At 35.2% G+C, this 20,000-nt stretch overlaps 1 protein-coding gene across 3 annotated transcripts in view; it reads right to left on the reverse strand.

Moving 5' to 3' along the window:
* LOC137623328 (uncharacterized) overlaps positions 1–20,000 on the reverse strand; it is a 73,339-nt gene that overhangs the window by 48,901 nt on the left and 4,438 nt on the right. The window contains exon 1 of one of the 3 annotated variants that reach the window (XM_068354127.1): positions 12,608–12,704. The exons of 1 other annotated variant lie outside the window; for it this stretch is intronic. In XM_068354127.1, coding sequence (XP_068210228.1) covers positions 12,608–12,633 — 26 coding nt within the window. In that variant the 5' untranslated portion in view covers positions 12,634–12,704. Of the gene's footprint in view, positions 1–9,984; positions 10,055–12,607; positions 12,705–20,000 lie in introns of those variants that run through there. One more of the 3 variants, XM_068354129.1, reaches the window with a different exon arrangement.

The following is a 20,000-nucleotide window of genomic DNA, read 5'->3' on the forward strand; positions in this document are numbered from 1 at the left end:
CTACAGTAGATCCTTCTCTCTGGTTATGGTTCTTTCCCTTTGCCTGCGCATACACCGAATAGGCTGGCCTATTCTTTTTAGATTCTCCTCTATCCACATACACTTGACAACACTGTGATTACCAAACAATTCTTCTTCACCCAAGGGGTTACTGCACTGTAATTGTTCAGTTGCTACTTTCCTCTTGGTAAGGGTAGAAGAGACTCTTTAGCTGTGGTAAGCAACTCTTCTAGGAGAAGGACACTCCAAAATCAAACCATTGTCCTCTAGTCTTGGGTAGTGTCATAGCCTCTGTACCATGGTATTCCACTGTCTTGGGTTAGAGTTCTCTTGCTTGAGGGTACACTCGGGCACACTGTTGTATCTAGTTTCTCTTCCTCTTGTTTTGTTGAAGTTTTTAAAGTTTATATAGGAAATATTCATTTTAATGTTGTTACTATTCTTAAAATATTTTATTTTTCCTTACTTCCTTTCCTCACTGGGCTATTTTCCCTTTTGGAGCCCCTGGGTTTATAGCATCTTGCTTTTCCAACTAGGGTTGTAGCTTAGCATTTGATAATAATAATAATAATAATAATAATAATATAACGTGAATGATGATTTAAAGTACGCTGTTAAGAAAACCGTAATCTTAATCGGAAATTCTCCGTAAAAATATAGTTCTCAGCCATATTTCAGTAAAAACCAGGCGACCGTAATTTTTACCTTACTTTGTTATTATCTTTTATGGGTTGATGATCGTAATATCTCTCCTGAACGTCAACATATCAGTTTTTTTAAACAGTAAATGCCTGACAACATTTATTCCAAGATTTTTACCGTTTTTTATGGCAAATTTCTAACAGGGCATATAATAAAAAATAACATAAAATCTAAATTACTATATATTTTGTTAATGAAAAACAATGATATATTATTATTATTATTATTATTATTATTATTATTATTATTATTATTATTATTATTAGCTAAGCTACAACCCTATTGGAAAAGCAAGATGCTAAAAACCCAAGGGCTCAAACAGGGAAAAATAGCCCAGTGAGGAAAGGAAACAAGAAAATAAATAAACGATATAAGAAGTAATGATGAATTAGAATAAAATATTTTTAAAACATTAACAACATAAAAACAGATATGTCATACATAAACTATAAAAAGACTCATGTCAGCCTGTTCAACATAAAACGATTTGCTGCAAGTTTGAACTTTTGAAGTTCTGCTGATTCAACTACCCGATTAGGAAGATCATTCCACAACTTGGTCACAGCTGGAATGAAACTTCTATCTAGAGTACTATTTAGTATTGAGCCTCATGATAGATAAGGCCTGACTATTAGAATTAACAATATTAGGAGTAAACAGGTATAAACTTTGTTATTCTAACTCTCATAACCATTGCAATGCTGAACATCCAAACGTTAAGAGCCTCTATCAGGACCTCTGTACCTCATTACAATTTCCTTATCATTATCTAAATCTTTCTTCCGCACATGAGAACAATAAGGAGCTTCATTTAACACTAGCAACTCTCTCTCTCTCTCTCTCTCTCTCTCTCTCTCTCTCTCAGATGTTATTAAGGAAGTTTTGATTGAAGAGTCTCTCTCTCTCTCTCTCTCTCTCTCTCTCTCAGAAGTTATCAAGGAGGTTTTGGTCTAAGAGTCTCTCTCTCTCTCTCTCTCTCTCTCTCTCTCTCTCTCAGAAGTTATCAAGGAAGTTTTGGTCTAAGGGAGTCTCTTTCAAAAGTTATCAAGGAAGCTTGCACCTAAGGGAATCTCTCTCTCTCTCTCTCTCTCTCTCTCTCTCTCTCTCTCTCTCCTCTTTTTTATTTATAATGGTTATCATGCCCAGAACGGGGTTTGGATGCATAAGTATAGTCCCCTACCAAAACATAGCCGTGGGAATGAATTCTCGCAAGGATAAATTACCATGAATTGGCATGAATGAATATGATGTTTCTCCACCGCTGGCAATACAACTATGCATTCTTTTTTCAAGAGGTTGGGAGGAACTTTAGTTGCAAGCGTACATGTGTACAGCTGTGTACCTACGCAGTTAAGACTGCCATTGTTTTAAAGTTTGGTTTTGAAATTTCTGTCAACTGGAGCCTTAGCACACATGGGTCACATGCAAACTGCTCATCCACATGCGCGAGACTCGTGGTCGCCCGTCTCATAGCTATTAAATAGAATGATCATTTGCCTCACTTAGTGAGTTAGTGATCATCAAGGAAGTCGGTCCAAGCACCATTGCATACGCAGGACGGGGACATCTTCTACCATTGCATACGCAGGACGGGAACAGGACGGGAACAGGACGGGGACATCTTCTACCATTGCATACGCAGGACGGGAACAGGACGGGGACATCTTCTACCATTGCATACGCAGGACGGGAACAGGACGGGGACATCTTCTACCATTGCATACGCAGGACGGGAACATCTACCATTGCATACGCAGGACGGGAACATTTTCTACTATTGCATATGCCAGACAGAGACATCTTCAACCATTGCATTTCCAGGACGGGGAGATCTACCATTGCATACGCAGGACGGGAACATCTTCTACCATTACAAAGGCAGGACGTGGACATCTTCTACCATTGCATATGCAAGACAGAGACAACTTCTACCATTGCATAGGCAGGATGGGGACATCTTCTACCATTGCATATGCAAGACAGACATCTTCTACCATTGCATACGCAGGACGGGGACATCTACCATTGCATACGCAGGATGGGGACATCTTCTACCATTACATACGCAAGATGGGCATATCTTCTACCATTGCGTACGCAGGACGGGGACATCTTTTACAATTGCATACGCAGGACGGGGCCATCATTTATAGTTTTTTCCTGACATGGAAATGAGTTCTCGGCAACTGGTTAAGGATGAAGTACTTGGCAATTATGCACGTGCAAATATGCAGTAATTTGCAATTTGCTCAACATTCCTTAGTCGACAATGCTTGGTTGGTTGATAACACCAGCTTCATGCTCGTATTAGCTGTTCCTCAAAGGCAATTAAGGATTTGTATGTTAATAAGAGACCTCGTTTAGGACACTATACTGTTACAACGAGAACTTTACTTTTATACTCATGTTTTATCCAGTGGCTGCGGTACCTTATTGGAAACGTCCTTGCTTGACGATCTACTGGACTGGGGTTATTATTATTATTATTATTATCATTATTATTATTATTATTATTATTATCACTAGCCAAGCTACAACCCTAGTTGGAAAAGCAAGATGCTATAAGCCCAAGGGCTCCAATAGGGAAAAATAGCCCGGTGAGGAAGGGAAATAAGGAAATAAATTAATGATGGGAACAAACTAACAATAAATCATTCTAATACCAGTTTCTTGTAGTATTGGCAATCTCACCATTCTTATATGAGATAAGAATGTGGGGTTGGGAGCCTATAGATCTGCCAGCTGAGTGAGCTGCAGCCATTGCCTGGCCCTCCCTGGTCCCAGCTTGGGTGAAATCTTATTAGGGTAGTGTGACTGTTCCTTGCTTCTCCTGCTATTCATGAGCGACCTTCAAACCTTTAAACATCAGCTAAAATAAGATCTTAAATACACACGTGGTTAACAACTGCAAATCCTGAAGTAGTTATAGATCCGTAGAATCCAGATCAATCTTTAATTCCTATTTACGAGAACCAAAAACATGCCAAACTACAAAGGGCACTCGGTAGAGCGCATACCTTCGCCAATATCATGTTGTATATTGTAAGATTGGCAATTGAATTATGAACATTTTGGGATTAGTTTCATGCAAATCATATGAAAATTGACCACGATATAACAAGACGTTTTTTACCTTTTCGTTAACTTGATATTGACCTTTGACCTAATCCCTTTCAAGATCTAATCAAATTGTCCTTTGGTCATGGGCAATCATCCCTCAAAATTTCATGATATTCGATCCAATAGTTTTTGAGTTATGCGAATCACAAACACACAGACACACCTACAAACATATGCCTCTCAATACATAACCTTCTCCGCAACAAAGATTCCCTTTTTTTTTTTTTTTCTTTTTATATTCCTTAGGCAGTATTGTTATTATTATTATTATTATTATTATTATTATTATTATTATTATTATTATTATTATTATTATTGTTATTATTATTATTATTAGCTATGCTACAACCCTAATTGGAAAAGCAAGATGCTATGAGCCCAAGGGCTCCAACAAAGAAAAATAACCCAATGGGGAAATTAGATAAGGAAATTAATAAACGATCTGAAAAATAATGAACAATTTAAATAAAATATTTAAAAAAAAGTAACAACATTAAAACAGATAATTAACATATAAACTATAAAAAGACTTATGTCACCGTATTCAACATACAAAGATTTCCTGCAAGTTTGAACTTTTGAAGTTCTACCGATTCAGCAACCCGATTAGGAAGATCATTCCATAACCTGGTCACAGCTGGAATGAAACATCTAGAATACTATGTAGTATTGAGTCTGATGATGGAGAAGGCATGACTATTAAAATTACGACATCTGTTGATTAATTGTTAGGAAGATTTAGATATAAATACAAATATATATTTACAGTCGTGACAAAATATACACACAACGATTAAAGCTTATGTTATTCAAGAGAATAATCGTTGCATTATAGTTCATAGAATAGTGTGCCGCACCATCTAACTCCCTGTTGCTAGAAAGATTGGCAAACGTTAATACTAGTCTTCGGATGACTCTAGACTCTCTCTAGATTGCCCTGATTGGGAATTTCCTTCAACAGCTAAACTCAATTGCTTACAGTCGCAGAGCTCATTGAGAGAGGGGGCGGTTGAAAATCCTATCCAGTTATTGTTGGATATCGGAAAAAACATAAGTCGTATTGGTAACTGTGTTATTCTCATATTATAATTGTTTATTTACACGAATTCCGAGTCGTACCATTGCCTCTGTACCATGGTCTTCCACTGTCTTGGATTCGAGTTCTCTTGCTTGAGAGTACACTCGGGCTCACTATTCTATCAAATTTCTCTTCTTGTTTTGTTCAAGTTTTTATAGTTCATATAGCAAATATTTAATTCAATGGTGTTACTATTCTCAAAATATTATATTTTTCCTTGTTTCCTTTCCTTACTGGGGTATTTTTCCAGTTGGGGCCCCTGGGCTTATAGCATCCTGCTTTCCCAACTGGGGTTGTAGCTTAGCAAGTAATGATAATGATGATAATGATAGTTTAGAATCTTAAACGCCTGAACCACAGGGAGAGAAAGCTCACACGACGTAATTTATGAAGTGTCATTGCAAAATTGCAGTTCAAGGTTAGTGGGTCCCGTCATTTTTGCATCAGGATCCTCAAGAAATTGGCAGTTTTATTTTCTCTCATTATTGAAGTGCAGTAAATGCAGTGATGAACACTTGATATAAGAAAATTATTTTGTATAAATTAATGTACAAACCAATGTGACAATTTTAGATGGGCAATAGGAAATGAAACGTTTAACAGGGCTCCACAAGGCACTAGAAGAGTTAGAAGACTCAGACTTACATGGCTGAGGACTATGAAGCGTCAAGTAAGAGATGATGAATGGAGTATTATTGAATTAAAAGCTGAAGATAGAGATCATCGACGAAATCTAACCGAGACCCTTCGCATCAATAGGCGTAAGAGGAGATGATGATGATAATGATGATGAAAAAGAAATGAAGGCTTATTTAGTAACGTCCCCGACTGGTGATCGCCAGACTGGGGTTCAAGTCCCGCTCAAACTCGTTAGTTCCTTAAGTGTCTGCAACCTCACCATCCTTGAGAGATAAGGATGAGCGATTTGGGGGAGCATATAGGTCTACCTGCTGAATCATCAGCAGTAGTTGCCTGACCCTCCCTGGTCCTACCTTGGACTCTGATTATATGCATATATGGCCAGTCTCTAGGGCATTGTCTTAAATGCTAGGGCAATGCCACTGTCCCTTGCATCTGCCATTCATGAGTGACCTTTAAACCTTTAAACTAGAGGATAGACACGAAACTGTAAGGCCATAATTGGTGTTGGCACCTCCCAAATAAAATGCAGACAAACAAGATTAATTCGAGTTACTGTTTGTAGTAAACGAGGTAACACTTGGATAGTACCCTCCTAAAGTCTCTCTCTCTCTCTCTCTCTCTCTCTCATGCTAAGAAGTATAACTTCCTAAATTCCTCTCTCTCTCTCTCTCTCTCTCTCTCATGCTAAGAAGTGTAATTTCACCACAAATTCCTCTCTCTCTCTCTCTCTCTCTCTCTCTCTCATGCTAAGAAGTGTAATTTCACCACAAATTCCCCCCCCCCCCTCTCTCTCTCTCTCTCTCTCTCTCTCTCTCATTCTAAGAAGTATAATTTCATAAATTCATCTCTCTCTCTCTCTCTCTCTCTCTCTCTCTCTCATGCTAAGAAGTATAATTTCATAAATTCATCTCTCTCTCTCTCTCTCTCTCTCTCTCATGCTAAGAAGTGTAATTTCACCACAAATTCCTCTCTCTCTCTCTCTCTCTCTCTCTCATGCTAAGAAGTGTAATTTCACCACAAATTCCTCTCTCTCTCTCTCTCTCTCTCTCTCTCTCATTCTAAGAAATATAATTTCATAAATTCATCTCTCTCTCTCTCTCTCTCTCTCTCTCTCTCTCATTCTAAGAAATATAATTTCATAAATTCATCTCTCTCTCTCTCTCTCTCTCTCTCTCTCTCTTTCATGCTAAGAAGTATAATTTCATAAATTCATCTCTCTCTCTCTCTCTCTCTCTCATGCTAAGAAGTATAATTTCATAAATTCCTCTCTCTCTCTCTCTCTCTCTCTCTCTCTCTCTCTCATGCTAAGAAGTATAATTTCATAAATTCCTCTCTCTCTCTCTCTCTCTCTCTCTCTCTCTCTCGATGAACTTGAAAATTAATCAAGCGTACTTTTTGTTTGTTTAGAATACTGGGGTTAGGCCAGCTATCCTCCACTGAGGTTTGAAGTGGATATTATCACTAAATTGAAAAGACGTCTTCACAACACCTTTCCCTTGGTATATTTCAAAAGTTAATTAATACGTATCCATCTCAATAAGGCTCTATTTCCGCCTACAGTACCCTCAAGAAAGAGACCTCTGACCCAAGATAGTGGAAGACCATGGTACAGATACTATGGCACTACCCAAGACTAGAGAACAATGGTGTGATTTTGGAGAATTATAGGTTCAAAGACATACCTAATCTATGTCCCTGTCTTTTGAATGAGAGAAGGGTAGTTTACCTTACAAATAATTCCCTTTGCTTATAAGTTATTTAAGGTTTAAAGGTTTAAAAACTGCTTATGAATGGCAGGGGCAAGGGACACTGACATTGCCCTATCGAGCAGGATAATGCCCTACAGACTGACCATGTATACATACGATCAGCACTCAAGTCCCCTCTCCACCCAAGCTAGGATCAAGGAGGGCCAGGCAATGGCTGCTGATGACTCAGCAGATAGACCTATAGGCTCCCCCAAACCCTCCATTCTTAGCTCACAAGGATGGTGAGTTTGCAGCAACCAGAGAAACTTACGAGTTTGAGCGAGACTCGAACTCCAGTCTGGCGTTCACAAGTCAGGGACGTTATAACCTTTTAACTGTTTAGTGTTACGAACTTGGATTTAATTTAACATACTTCCAAGTCGGTTTATTTATTTTAACGAATTATAGCAATTTCATAGTTTATCATACTCTGCAATTAACGATGTTATATTTGTTGAAATCATCAATTTGGATTATTTAACCCTGAGCTCAAGTAACTGCATGATGTCAAAATATACTTCTGACATGCTTCTACACTCTACACTGGATCTTTATGAGTTGTGTGGCATTGGTACTGACGTTTCTATTTTCAATTTTCTGGCCCCCTGTCGTGGCCTATTCTGACATTTTTGTGACACCCTCTTGTGAAACTTTGACATGATTTTGTGATACCCTGTAGAGGCATTGTTTTACAGTTTTGTGATACCCAGTTACAATGCTATTTTTCAGTTTAGTAACAGCGCCTTGTGCTAGTGTATGTCTCTGACATGCTATGTCAATTTTGACATACAGTAGTGACAGTTCATTCAATGTTTTATTCCATGCTATGGTACTATCCGTCAACTTTCTGATACTCTGAAGTAGTATTTGTTAGTTTTGCAAGTATTGAAGCTTTTTATCAGTTTTGCTGGAGAGTGTGTGTGTGTGTGTGTGTGTGTGTGTGCACCTGCCAACACGCGAGAATGCGAATGACGCACAGTAAAAGGATTCAGGTTTCACCCTCAAAACAAAGACAATTTTCAAATGTGAGTACGTGTTTTTTTTATCTCGTATTCTGAGGTATATTTTAGCATGAACCTTTCTATTCTTAGTAAACCCCTGAGTTTTTTATATGCATTTTTGTGATATGTTAAAATATAACTGTTGAAGATAATATTACAGTAGTTCCATATCATCACCAGCCACCCATTGAGATACTACCCCTAGAGAGTTATTGGGTCCTTTGACTGGCCAGACAGTACTACATTCGATCCCTCTCTCTGGTTACTGTTCATTTTTCCTTTGCCCACACATACTCCGAATAGTCTGGCCTATTCTTTCCACATTCTCCTCTGTCTTCATACACGCGACAACACTGAGATTACCAAACAATCCTTCTTCACCCAAGGGGTTAACTACTACACTGTAATTGTTCAGTGGCTACTTTCCTCTTAATAAGGATAGAAAAGACTCTTTAGCTATGGTAAACAGCTCTTCTAGGAGAAGGACACACTCCAAAATCAAACCATTGTTCTCCGGTCTTAGGAAATGCCATAGCCTCTGTACCATGGCCTTCCACGGTCTTGGATTAGAGTTCTCTTCCTTGAGTGTACACTCGGGCTCACTACTCTAACTTATTTCTCTTCCTCTTGGTATTTTTTTAAGTTTTGATAGTTTATATATGAAAGATTTATTTCAATATTGTTACTGTTCTTATAATTTCTTATTTCAATTGTTAATTACTTTTCTTATAGTTTATCCATTTTCTTATTTCTTTTTCTCACTGGGTTATTTTCCCTTTTGGTGACCTTGGGGTTATAACATCCTGCTTTTCCAACTATGGTTGTAGCTTAGCAAATAATAATAATAATAATAATAATAATAATAATAATTAATAATAATAATAATAATAATAATAACCTAGTCAGGTGTTTATTAATACTTCTACGTCTGAAACACAACGAATATTTGCAAGTTCGAAAAAGGTGACCGCTAGTATGGCATAATCAATTTTATCACTGAGCTTATGAATAGATAGCATGTACTTTAATGAATTTGTTCATAAAATATATCGTAATTAAATTCTAATTCCAGAAGACAAGAATCAAAGGTAAATATTTCGATAGTTTTAATCATCGTACAAACATACATACAAACATACAGACTTCAACATTACGATCACAATGGATTTCGTATCCACAAACATTGTATGCGTAAATTATGTAAATGAATACATACAGTACATCATAATCCCCAAGTATCAAGAATCAAGAACAACGTGTTCTCTACTTCTTTACGGAAAGAAGAATAAGAAGAAAAAGAAGAAGAAGAAGAAGAGTTTTCTTGCTTGAGAGTACACTTGGGCACACTATTCTATCTTATTTTCTTCCTCTTGTTTTGTTAAAGATTTTTATAGTTTATATAGGGAGGTTTATTATAATGCTGTTACCGTGCTTAAGATATTTCATTTATCCTTTTCTACAGTCGTCACAAGGCTATTTTCCCTGTTGGAGCCCTTGGGCTTATAGCATCCTGCTTTTCCAACTAGGGGTGTAGCTTAGCAAGTAATAGTAATAACAATAGTAATAATAAAGAAGAAGAAGAAGAAGAAGAAGAAGAAGAACGCATAACGGCGTCCTTACTTCTCTAGCTCTCTTGCATCTTGCAATCACCTTGGAATTCAACAGTGCGTAAAAAGGCTTGCCAATTACTTACAAAATACTCCAGAGATCGTAAACAGAGGGACACTTCTACTCCCGAACAGGAACTTGATAGGAGTGACGGTTTTATCGCTGGGTGAATGATCACAGGTACTTTTGTGAGATTCCATTATCATCTTATCTTTGTGGTTACGGCGTCTACATGGGAGGCGTGTGTTATTGTCAGGAATTATAATCATTTCGTTTGTTTTATGTCGTTAGCTTTGGGTCCAGCAGCTTTTCTTGTATTATTATTATTATTATTATTATTGTTATTATTATTATTAGTCGCTAAGATACTACCCTAGTTGGAAAAACAGGACGCTATAAGCCCAGGGGCCCAAACAGGGAAAATAGCCCAGTGAGGAAAGGAAACAAGGAAAAATAAAGTATTTAAGAACACTAACAACATTAAAATAAATATTTCCTATATAAACTATAAAAATTTTAACAAAACTAGAAGAAAAGAAATTAGATAGAATAGTGTGCCCGAGTGTACCCTCAAGCAAGAGAACTCTAATCCAAGACAGTGGAAGACCATGGTACAGAGGCTATGACACTACCCAAGACTAGAGAACAATGGTTTGATTTTGGAGTGTCCTTCCCCTAGAAGAGCTGCTTGCCAAAACTAGAGTCTCTTCTACTCTTACCAAGAGTTAAGTAGCCACTGAACAATTACATTGCCGTAGTTAACCCCTTGGGTGAAGAAGAATTATTTGGTAATCTCAGTGTTGTCAGATGAATTAGGACAGAGGAGAATCTGTAAAGAATAGGCCAGACTATTCGGTGTATGTGTAGGCACGTTATTTATTACTATTGAAGGGCTTAGAGATCAGGTCATATTCAACAGTGTGTTTATCTATTCAGACGACTATTCAATATAGGCAGAAGACGGTACAGTACTGTGATAGCTGTTTAGATATTTCTTATACAGTAAATATATTTCGATTGAATGGCTTAGAGATCAGGTCATATTCAACAATTTATTTATTTATTCATACGACTATTTAATAGAGACAGAAGTCTGTACAGTATGATTGATTGATTGATTGATTTAAAGGTACAGTATGACGATAGTTGTTTAGTTATAGAGGCAACCCAACCTCTGTACCAGAGTCTTCCACTGTCTTGGGTTAGAGTTCTCTTGCTTGAGGGGACACTCATGCTCACAACAACAACAATAATAAGAATAGGGAAGTGGGGAATACGGGGAAAGGAAGAGTACCCCTGGATACAATCCGGTTTATAGCTCAAAGGCAGGTACTCGGGATGGGAAAGATTTAGGAAATAGGGAGAAAGAGAAGTACAGGAGAAGAACAAAAGGGAGGGGCTGTTCTATCTTATTTCTCTTCCTTTTTGTTTTAATTTTTATAGTTTATATATGAAAGCTTTATGTTAATGTTGTTACTCTTCTTAAGATATTTTATCTTAATTGTTTATTACTTATAGTTTATCTATTTTCTTATTTCCTTTCCTTTCCTCATAGGGCTATTATCCCTATTGGAGCCCTTGGGCTTATAGCATCCTCCTTTTCCAACTAGGGTTGTAGCTTAGCAAGTAGTAATAATAGAAATAGTAATAAAATTTGATTTTGGCGTAATAGTTATTCATTCTTAAAATCGTTATAAGATGGATCGTACATATACTACTGTAAATCGAACTTGAGGGGTTAAATATGTGTACAAATGTATGAGTAACAAAGAAACGTGAATGTACGATAATTACCTAAAATGACTGTACGATAATCATCTAAAATGAATGTGCGATAATTGCCGATATCCTATAGAGCGGCAGATTGACGTCACAGTATATTCTTTTGTGTATTGTAATGTCAGTTTCCTGTTATACAAATGAATCCACATTGAACACCATAAGAGCAGAGGGAAAGTTTTATTAGAGGGCTTAAATGAATAAGTGACTGGAAAAAGCACCCTGAGAATGCAAACCTCCGCCACGTAAGCTTATTTCTCGAAACCAACTTGCCTTTCCCAGAATTAATTTAGACTGTAGGCGTATTTGAAGTCTGTGTGATAACCATGTGCGAATTTGGGGTTAAGGTTAGGGTTAATTCAGTCGACCTTTTACTTGACCTTGACCTTGACTCTTGACCTGGGACATTTCAAATTAGAATCACTTCCACGTCTCATCATAAACATTAATCCCTGAAAGTTTCACTAATCTATGAGTCAACTTATGTCCAGGAAGTTGATCCCACACAAACGACCTTTTGCTCGACCTTAACCTTGACCTTTGACCTAGGACTTTAAAAAACTGACTCACTTCCACGTTTCGACATAACAATTAATCCCTGAAAGTTTCACTACTCTATAAGTAACATTGTGGCTAGGAAGTTATTCACAAACAAACGACCTTTTGCTCGACCTTGACCTTGACCTTTGACCTGGGACTTTCAAATTTTAATCACTTCCACGTCTCAACATGAAAATTAAATCCTGAAATTTTCACTACTCTTTAAGTAAAATTGTGGCCAGGAAATTGTTCTCAAACAAACAAACAGACAAACAGGGGATGGGGAAGGGAAACATAGCCTCCTCCCAACTTTGATGGCGAAGGCAACTACTGTACTTCAATCTAAGTACTTCGTCATTACAAGGGGGTCAATTGAAAGCATTACTTACGCCATATTCACAGGATTCACCGTCATTTTCCTTTCGTTTCTTCTTGCTTTTTTTGAGTAAGAAAAATACTGCTGTAAACTATAATTATCTTCTAATCTGAAAATGTCGATGCAATATAAGGAAAAAACAGAAATACATAAATAATGTATGATTTTAAAAAAGTTTTCCACGACATATATTGATTATCTCCTAATCTAAGTTTTTTTATGTAATTTAGGAAAAAGACAAAAATACATAATTTATTTATGATTTTAAACTTTTTTTTCCTCGACATACATTAATTATTTCCTAATCTGAAAATATTGATATAATTTAGGAAAAACAGAAATACATAAATAATGTATGATTTTAAATTTTTTTCCTACGACATATATTAATTATCTCCTAATCTAAAATTTTGATGTAATTTAGGAAAAATACAAAAATACATAAATTATTCATATTAAACTTTTTCCACAAAACATACATTAAAACTGACAAATAAACGAAAGAATTATTACAGTTACATATCAGATTTCATATAAGCAGTCTTTTTTCCGTCACAAATGTATAATTTTAATTACTTATTATTCACAAGACATGCAAATAAATGGAAGAATTACCACAGTATTCTCTTCTTTAGAAGAAACATTGAAAGTTTTTCATATGTATCATTAATTTGTAATTGACAAACAAATGAAATATCCTAATTTATAGAGTTACAGCTTGGACATAGTATTAGTATACTTTTTAAAAGGCTCACTGTTCGCGATAAAAAAGAAAAGAAAAAGAAAAAAAAAAATCTACTTAAGATATGCGGCTGGCGTTGAAAAAGAATATATGATATTATGACTTCTCTTCTGCTATTTTAAAATGAAGAATCAAATTTAGAACTATTGATCTCTTCAGTTATGAATTTCTCGTTCAATTCATGAAATTAATTCAAGAGAATTCCCCAAATTTCAAAAATGCCAGATGAAGGAGATTTAAACATGCATGTAATATGGGAAATTACATCATATTGTTTCAAAACTTCCATTTTCTTAAAAGATTAGAAGCGTATTCCTTAAAGAAATATGTACTGATATATATTCTATTTGAAATTTGCAAGTATTCTATCGTAAGTATTATAGAGAACGGTTTAAACCTCGCTAGGTTACCTTACACATATTATTTTTTATTCTATTTCAGCTCAGATTGGGATTTTTCTTATCTAAATCCCAAAACTGGTTTTAATTTAATCACATATAAATTTATAAAAAAAAAAAACAGATAGATATGTAATTTTGTACGTTATATGAGATAATAACAAAGGTATATGAATTATTATATAAAGACTCCACGTTAAACACAATCTTATTAAACGGGTTCGAAATGTAATGATTTCAGAGTAAATAAGAATTCTAAATGCCGCAGAATATATATATATATATATATATATATATATATCACTAGCACACGTGATTTCAATCAATGTAAATATCACCCACGAATGGCATTTAATAACGAATTCTATCTTGGTAATATATATCCACTTAGAATTCATTTTATGGTAACAGCTTCTGGCCGGGTGGAGATTCGAACCCCCACCTGTGGTCCGGAAACCATGCCAGCAACGACTCTACCGACTGGAGATAGCTCGGTCGGTAGAGTTGTTGCTGGTATGGTTTCCGGCCCACAGGTAGGGGTTCGAATCTCCACCCGGCCAGAAGCTGTTACCATAAAATGAATTCCAAGTGGATATATATTCCCAAGATAGAATTCGGTATTAGATGTCATTCGTGGGTGATATATATATATATATATATATATATATATATATATATATATATATATATATATATATATATATATATATATATATATATATATATATATATAACCTTTAAAACTGAAAAAAAGGCAAAGAAACTCTTTCTGTTAAGTCTTTCACCTCCAAAAGGATGTCAACAACTGATGAAGACTACAAAAGGTGAACGTGAAATTGCGTCGCTTTGCAAAAGCTATACGGCGATTGGTTACCCAATAGAAAGCGGGGAACTGATTTGACGCCAGAGTCGTACAACCAATCAGGTGTCAGTAAAATAGAATACTACAAAAGAGAACTAAAATTACTTCATTTTAATGATATACTGGGAAAAGTGTGTGATGAAAGTGCTGAATAATGACATTTTATATATTTGTATATACACATAACAACAACAGTTATATACCGTACATACATACATAAATACATACATACTGTATATGTAGACATGTATGTTTGCGTGTATATATATATATATATATATATATATATATATATATATATATATATATATATATATATATGTGTGTGTGTGTGTGTGTGTGTGTGTGTGTGTGCGTGTGAGAGAGTGTTTTTATGAATTTATAATGTAGTGTGTGTATATATACTGTAGCATATATATATATATATATATATATATATATATATATATATATATATATATATATATGTATATATATATATATATATATATATATATATATATATATATATATATATATATATATGTGTGTGTGTGTGTGTGTATGTGTGTGTGTAATGCGGTTCCATAATCATTCACAAGGCTTAATGCAACCTTAGGAAACAATAATCTACTTTTCCACATCTGCAATACCCAAAGATTTTAACACTAAAAAGGAACAGAATTCTCAGATACAGACGTCAATTGGATTACAGCAGCCTTACAAAAGTCTCAAGGAGGCGCTGACCTCTCTCTCTCTCTCTCTCTCTCTCTCTCTCTCTCTCTCTCTCTCTCTCTCTCTCTCTCTCTCTATTGCTCGCCTAGTCCTCAATAAGATATGATCGAAAATGCTTAATTAGTCGATAGAAAGGAGCCATGTTTCGACCGTTTTACAAGTAGATAAAGTTAAGAGCCACTTCACAATGGCCTTTAATCGATAAGAGACGCCTTATATTGTTCATTCAAAGTGTCATGTGTTCAACTCATAGGAGAAGTGTCACATAATCGTCACTGTTAACCATGAGAGAGATAGAATATTATCATTATTATTATTATTATTATTATTATTATTATTATTATTATTATTATTATTATTATCAATCCGAGAACAATCCCATTTTGACAAAAGCAAGATCCAAATAGAATTCTTCCAAAGTACAAATTAAAACAACACAAATTCGATTTTCTAAAGGATAATTCCTCAAATGAAATATAAAAATATCTAAGTATCCCTGTTTATACGCATTATCCCTTAAAATCTCTATTATGCCAATATACCACAGAAACTGCATCCATGTTAGACTCCATCCGAATCCAAATAGCTGCTTTCAAATAAGACAGAATCCATTTTGATTTTGTGCATTGGATCGAATGGTATTTATTCGTGACTATCTTCAACAAATCTTTTCAATATAATAACCTATGAATATTATTTTATAGTTTAAAGGTTAAATTTCGATCATGAATGGCAAAGGCAACGTTTAAGGTTTAAGGTTTATAGCTAGTGTATGAGGAAAGAGGAGAATGTGAAAAGAACAGGCTAGACTATTATTTCTAGTGTCCATCGATCTGGTTTGACCGAAAGCATTATTTACATACTTGTTCATCACTAATTCCTCTATATACAAACAGTTCCTCAGGTTCTCTGGATTGAGAATAAACTTTTGAATTTTGACCCACTTGAAGTTTTATCTTTCCAAGTGTGCTGATTTTTTGTCCTGAAATAATTAACTGTTTTTTTTCCTGATTTTTTTTTTATAGAAAAATATAATGTTTCCTCCTTTCAAGTTTTCGGTATCTCATCTCCGCCTCAGTGATCACATGCAGGGCTGAAACTATCTGCTTAGTGTAACTGAATTCTCCAACGGACCCATCGCCGCACTAAGAACAATAGGCGAATCCGGGTGGGAAAGACATTCTCCTGTATTGTTATAATTAATCTTTCTAGGGACAGCACCTCCTTCTTATGTAAAATAAATGAAGGATACTCATGAGACTGTAAAAGACATGCATATTCTTTTACAGTCAAGTGGCTACCAGTTAATTCTTTTTCTTGTCCATGAGAAAGCTTTTACACTAAGTCGTTTGACCACTTTTGTATATCTTCACATTTATAACCCATCTTCCTGTTGGTATGGGTAGCAGAGACTTGTTAGGTCTGGTAAGCAGCTCTTCTAGGAAAAGGACACTCAAAAATCAAACCATTGTTCTCTCGTCTTGGGTAGTGCCACAGCCTCTGTACCATGGCCTTTCACTGTCTTGGGTTAGAGTTATCTTGCTTGAGGGTACACTTGGGCACACTATTATATTCGATTTTTCTTACTCTTGTTTTGTTAAAGTTTTTATAGTTTATATAGGAGATATTTATTTCAATTTTACCGTTCTTAGAATATTTTATTTTTTCCTTGTTTCGTTTCCTCACTGGGCTATTTTCACTATTGGGGCCCCTGTACTTATAACATCTTTATCCAATTAGGGTTGTAACTTAGCAAATAATAATAATAATAATAATAATAATAATAATAATAATAATAATAATATAAGTACGCGATTAAAATTCGTTCGGGATCACTCTTCCTATTGTTGACCGATCAGTTTTGTTTTTTTTCCAAACTTTTTACATTATCCAGAAACCCATTCTTTTTGCACTATTAGTCTATTCGTTACCTGTCTTACCTTCTTAATCAAACTCCTACTATTACTATTATTATTACTAGCTAAGCTACAACCCTAGTTGGAAAAGCAGGGGAAAATTAGCATAGTGAGGAAAGGAAATAGGGAAATAAATAAATTAATGGGAAGAAATGAACAAGTGGGAACGTCCCTGACTGGTGAACGCCAGACAGGGGTTCGAGTCACGCTCAAACTCGATAGTTTCTTTGGTCCCTGCAACCTCACCATCCTTGTGAGCTAAGGATGGGGTGTTTGGGGGAGCCTATAGGTCTATCTGCTGAGTCATCAACAGCCATTGCCTGGCCCTCCTTGGTCCTAACCTGGGTGGAGAGGGGTCTTTGGCGCTGATCATATGTATAGGCCTATATGGTCAGTCTCTAGGACATCGTCGTGCTTGATAGGACAATGTCACTGTCCCTTGCCTCTGCCATTCATGAGCGGCCTTTAAACCTTTAAACAGTAACAACATTGAAATAAATATTTCATATATAAACTATAAAACCTTCAAAACAACAAGAGAAAGAGAAATAAAATAGAATAGTGTGCCCGAGTGTACCCTCAAGCAAGAGAACTCTACCCCAGGTCTGACTTCCATCTATGTCTCTTCACTGACCTTTCCCTAGCTGTTATTTGTCTATTGTAAAACAAAAACTTGGCCTTCTCCTGTAACGCCTCACCACCCTCTCCCTTCCTTCTTTTATTTACCTTTATTTCTCTCCCTTCCTCCACAGCCTTCAGTATTCCTGCGCAATGTCTTCGCTTTGGTATTGCTATGCGCATCAAATGATTTCATTTTAATTTAATAAACTTCTTATTTCCTCCTCCCATCACTTATCGGTTTTTTCTTCCTCTTCCCACTCTCGTAAAGTCACGAACATTCCTTGCTGACTGTGGCTCCATCCTGAGATTTTATTGGATCTCTATATACTCTTTCAAATCAATACACAAACAAACACATACTTATACACACACACACACACACACACGCACATTATATATATATATATACATATATATATATATATATATATATATATATATATATATATATATATATATATATATATATATATATATATATAGTATATATGTGTGTGTATGTGTTTGTGTATTGATTTGAAAGAGTAAAAGTAGCGCCAATAAAAACTTCAGGATGGAGCCAATGGTGAAATCTAATTGATGCAGCTAGCGTCAATAAGCGTAGGGGGAGATAATGATGATGATGATATATGCATATAGAAATGAAACTATAAGAAAGATTACTCGAGTGCCCTATGTGGATGAGATCTTGGTGAGGGGCACTTGGAGATGGTTTGGCCATGTTCTTCGCACTCCCCAAGAGAGATTAGTTCACCAAACTTTCAACTGGGCTCTTCAAGGCACTAGAAGAGTTGGAAGACCCAGACCTACATAGCTAAGGGCTACGATGCGTGAAGTAGAAGAGGATGATTGGAGAAGCATTGATCTTAAAGATCAAGATAGAGATGATTGGCGAAATCTAACTGATGCCTTTTGCGTCAATTGGCGTAGGAGGAGTTGATGCTGATGATATATATATATATATATATATATATATATATATATATATATATATATATATATATATATATATATATATATATATATATATATATATATACTGTATATGTATATATATATATATATATATATATATATATATATATATATATACATATATATATATATATATATATATACATTATATATACACACATATATATATATATACATATATATACATATATATATATATCTATATATATATATATATATATATATATATATATATATATATATATATATATATATATATATATATATATATAAAACAGGTCAAAATTTTCTTGGAAGAGGACATCCATATTATATATATTTTCTGATACAATGCATCTGCAATGGCATTGTCACATGACATTTCGGCTATATTGGAAAACGTGTACAAACTAATAATATATATTTTTTCTTAAATAAATTTAGATCAAATTAATGTATATTCTGCATGCAGTAATTTAGGAAGTTTTCACCTAAGTTAACAATTCTTGTTGTAATTATCATCATCATTGGGGTTATTATCATTATTCCAAAATCTACACAAGTTCCTTTGAAAAAACGTCTCTCTCTCTCTCTCTCTCTCTCTCTCTCTCTCTCTCTCTCTCTCTCTCTCTCTCTCTCTCTCTATGTGCTCCAAGTAATTAGAAGGATATAGATAGACTGGAGGCAGTGCAAGCTAGGGTCACCAAACTAGTTCCAACACTAAGGTAATCTGGATATAGACGGAGGATGGAACGTTTGAACTTATTTGATCTACAAACTCGACGACTAAGGGGACAGTTAATAGAGGCATTCAAAATTCTTAGAAGAATAACAAATGTAGACTACAACGATCTATTCACGCATAAATCTGTCCAGAGGTAACGGATAAAAACTGGAATTGAACAAATACAACACCACTCAATGTGGCAATTTCTTTACATACAAAATAGAAAATACTTGGAATAGACTTCCAGCGGATGAAGTAAACAGTAACACGGTAAACGAGTTCAAGAATAAGTTAGACAAGATCACAAGAACTCTCTAAATGCTTAAAGTAAATCGCTCTACCAAAGAGCAAATGGAGTCTCCGTGGATGAAATAAAAAGTCTTTGAGACATCCAAAATCCTTGTAACTTGTAACTCTCTCTCTCTCTCTCTCTCTCTCTCTCTCTCTCTCTCTCTCTCTCTCTCTCTCTCTC

Source organism: Palaemon carinicauda, chromosome 30 (genome assembly GCF_036898095.1).
Source record: "Palaemon carinicauda isolate YSFRI2023 chromosome 30, ASM3689809v2, whole genome shotgun sequence".
Lineage (NCBI taxonomy): Eukaryota > Metazoa > Arthropoda > Malacostraca > Decapoda > Palaemonidae > Palaemon > Palaemon carinicauda.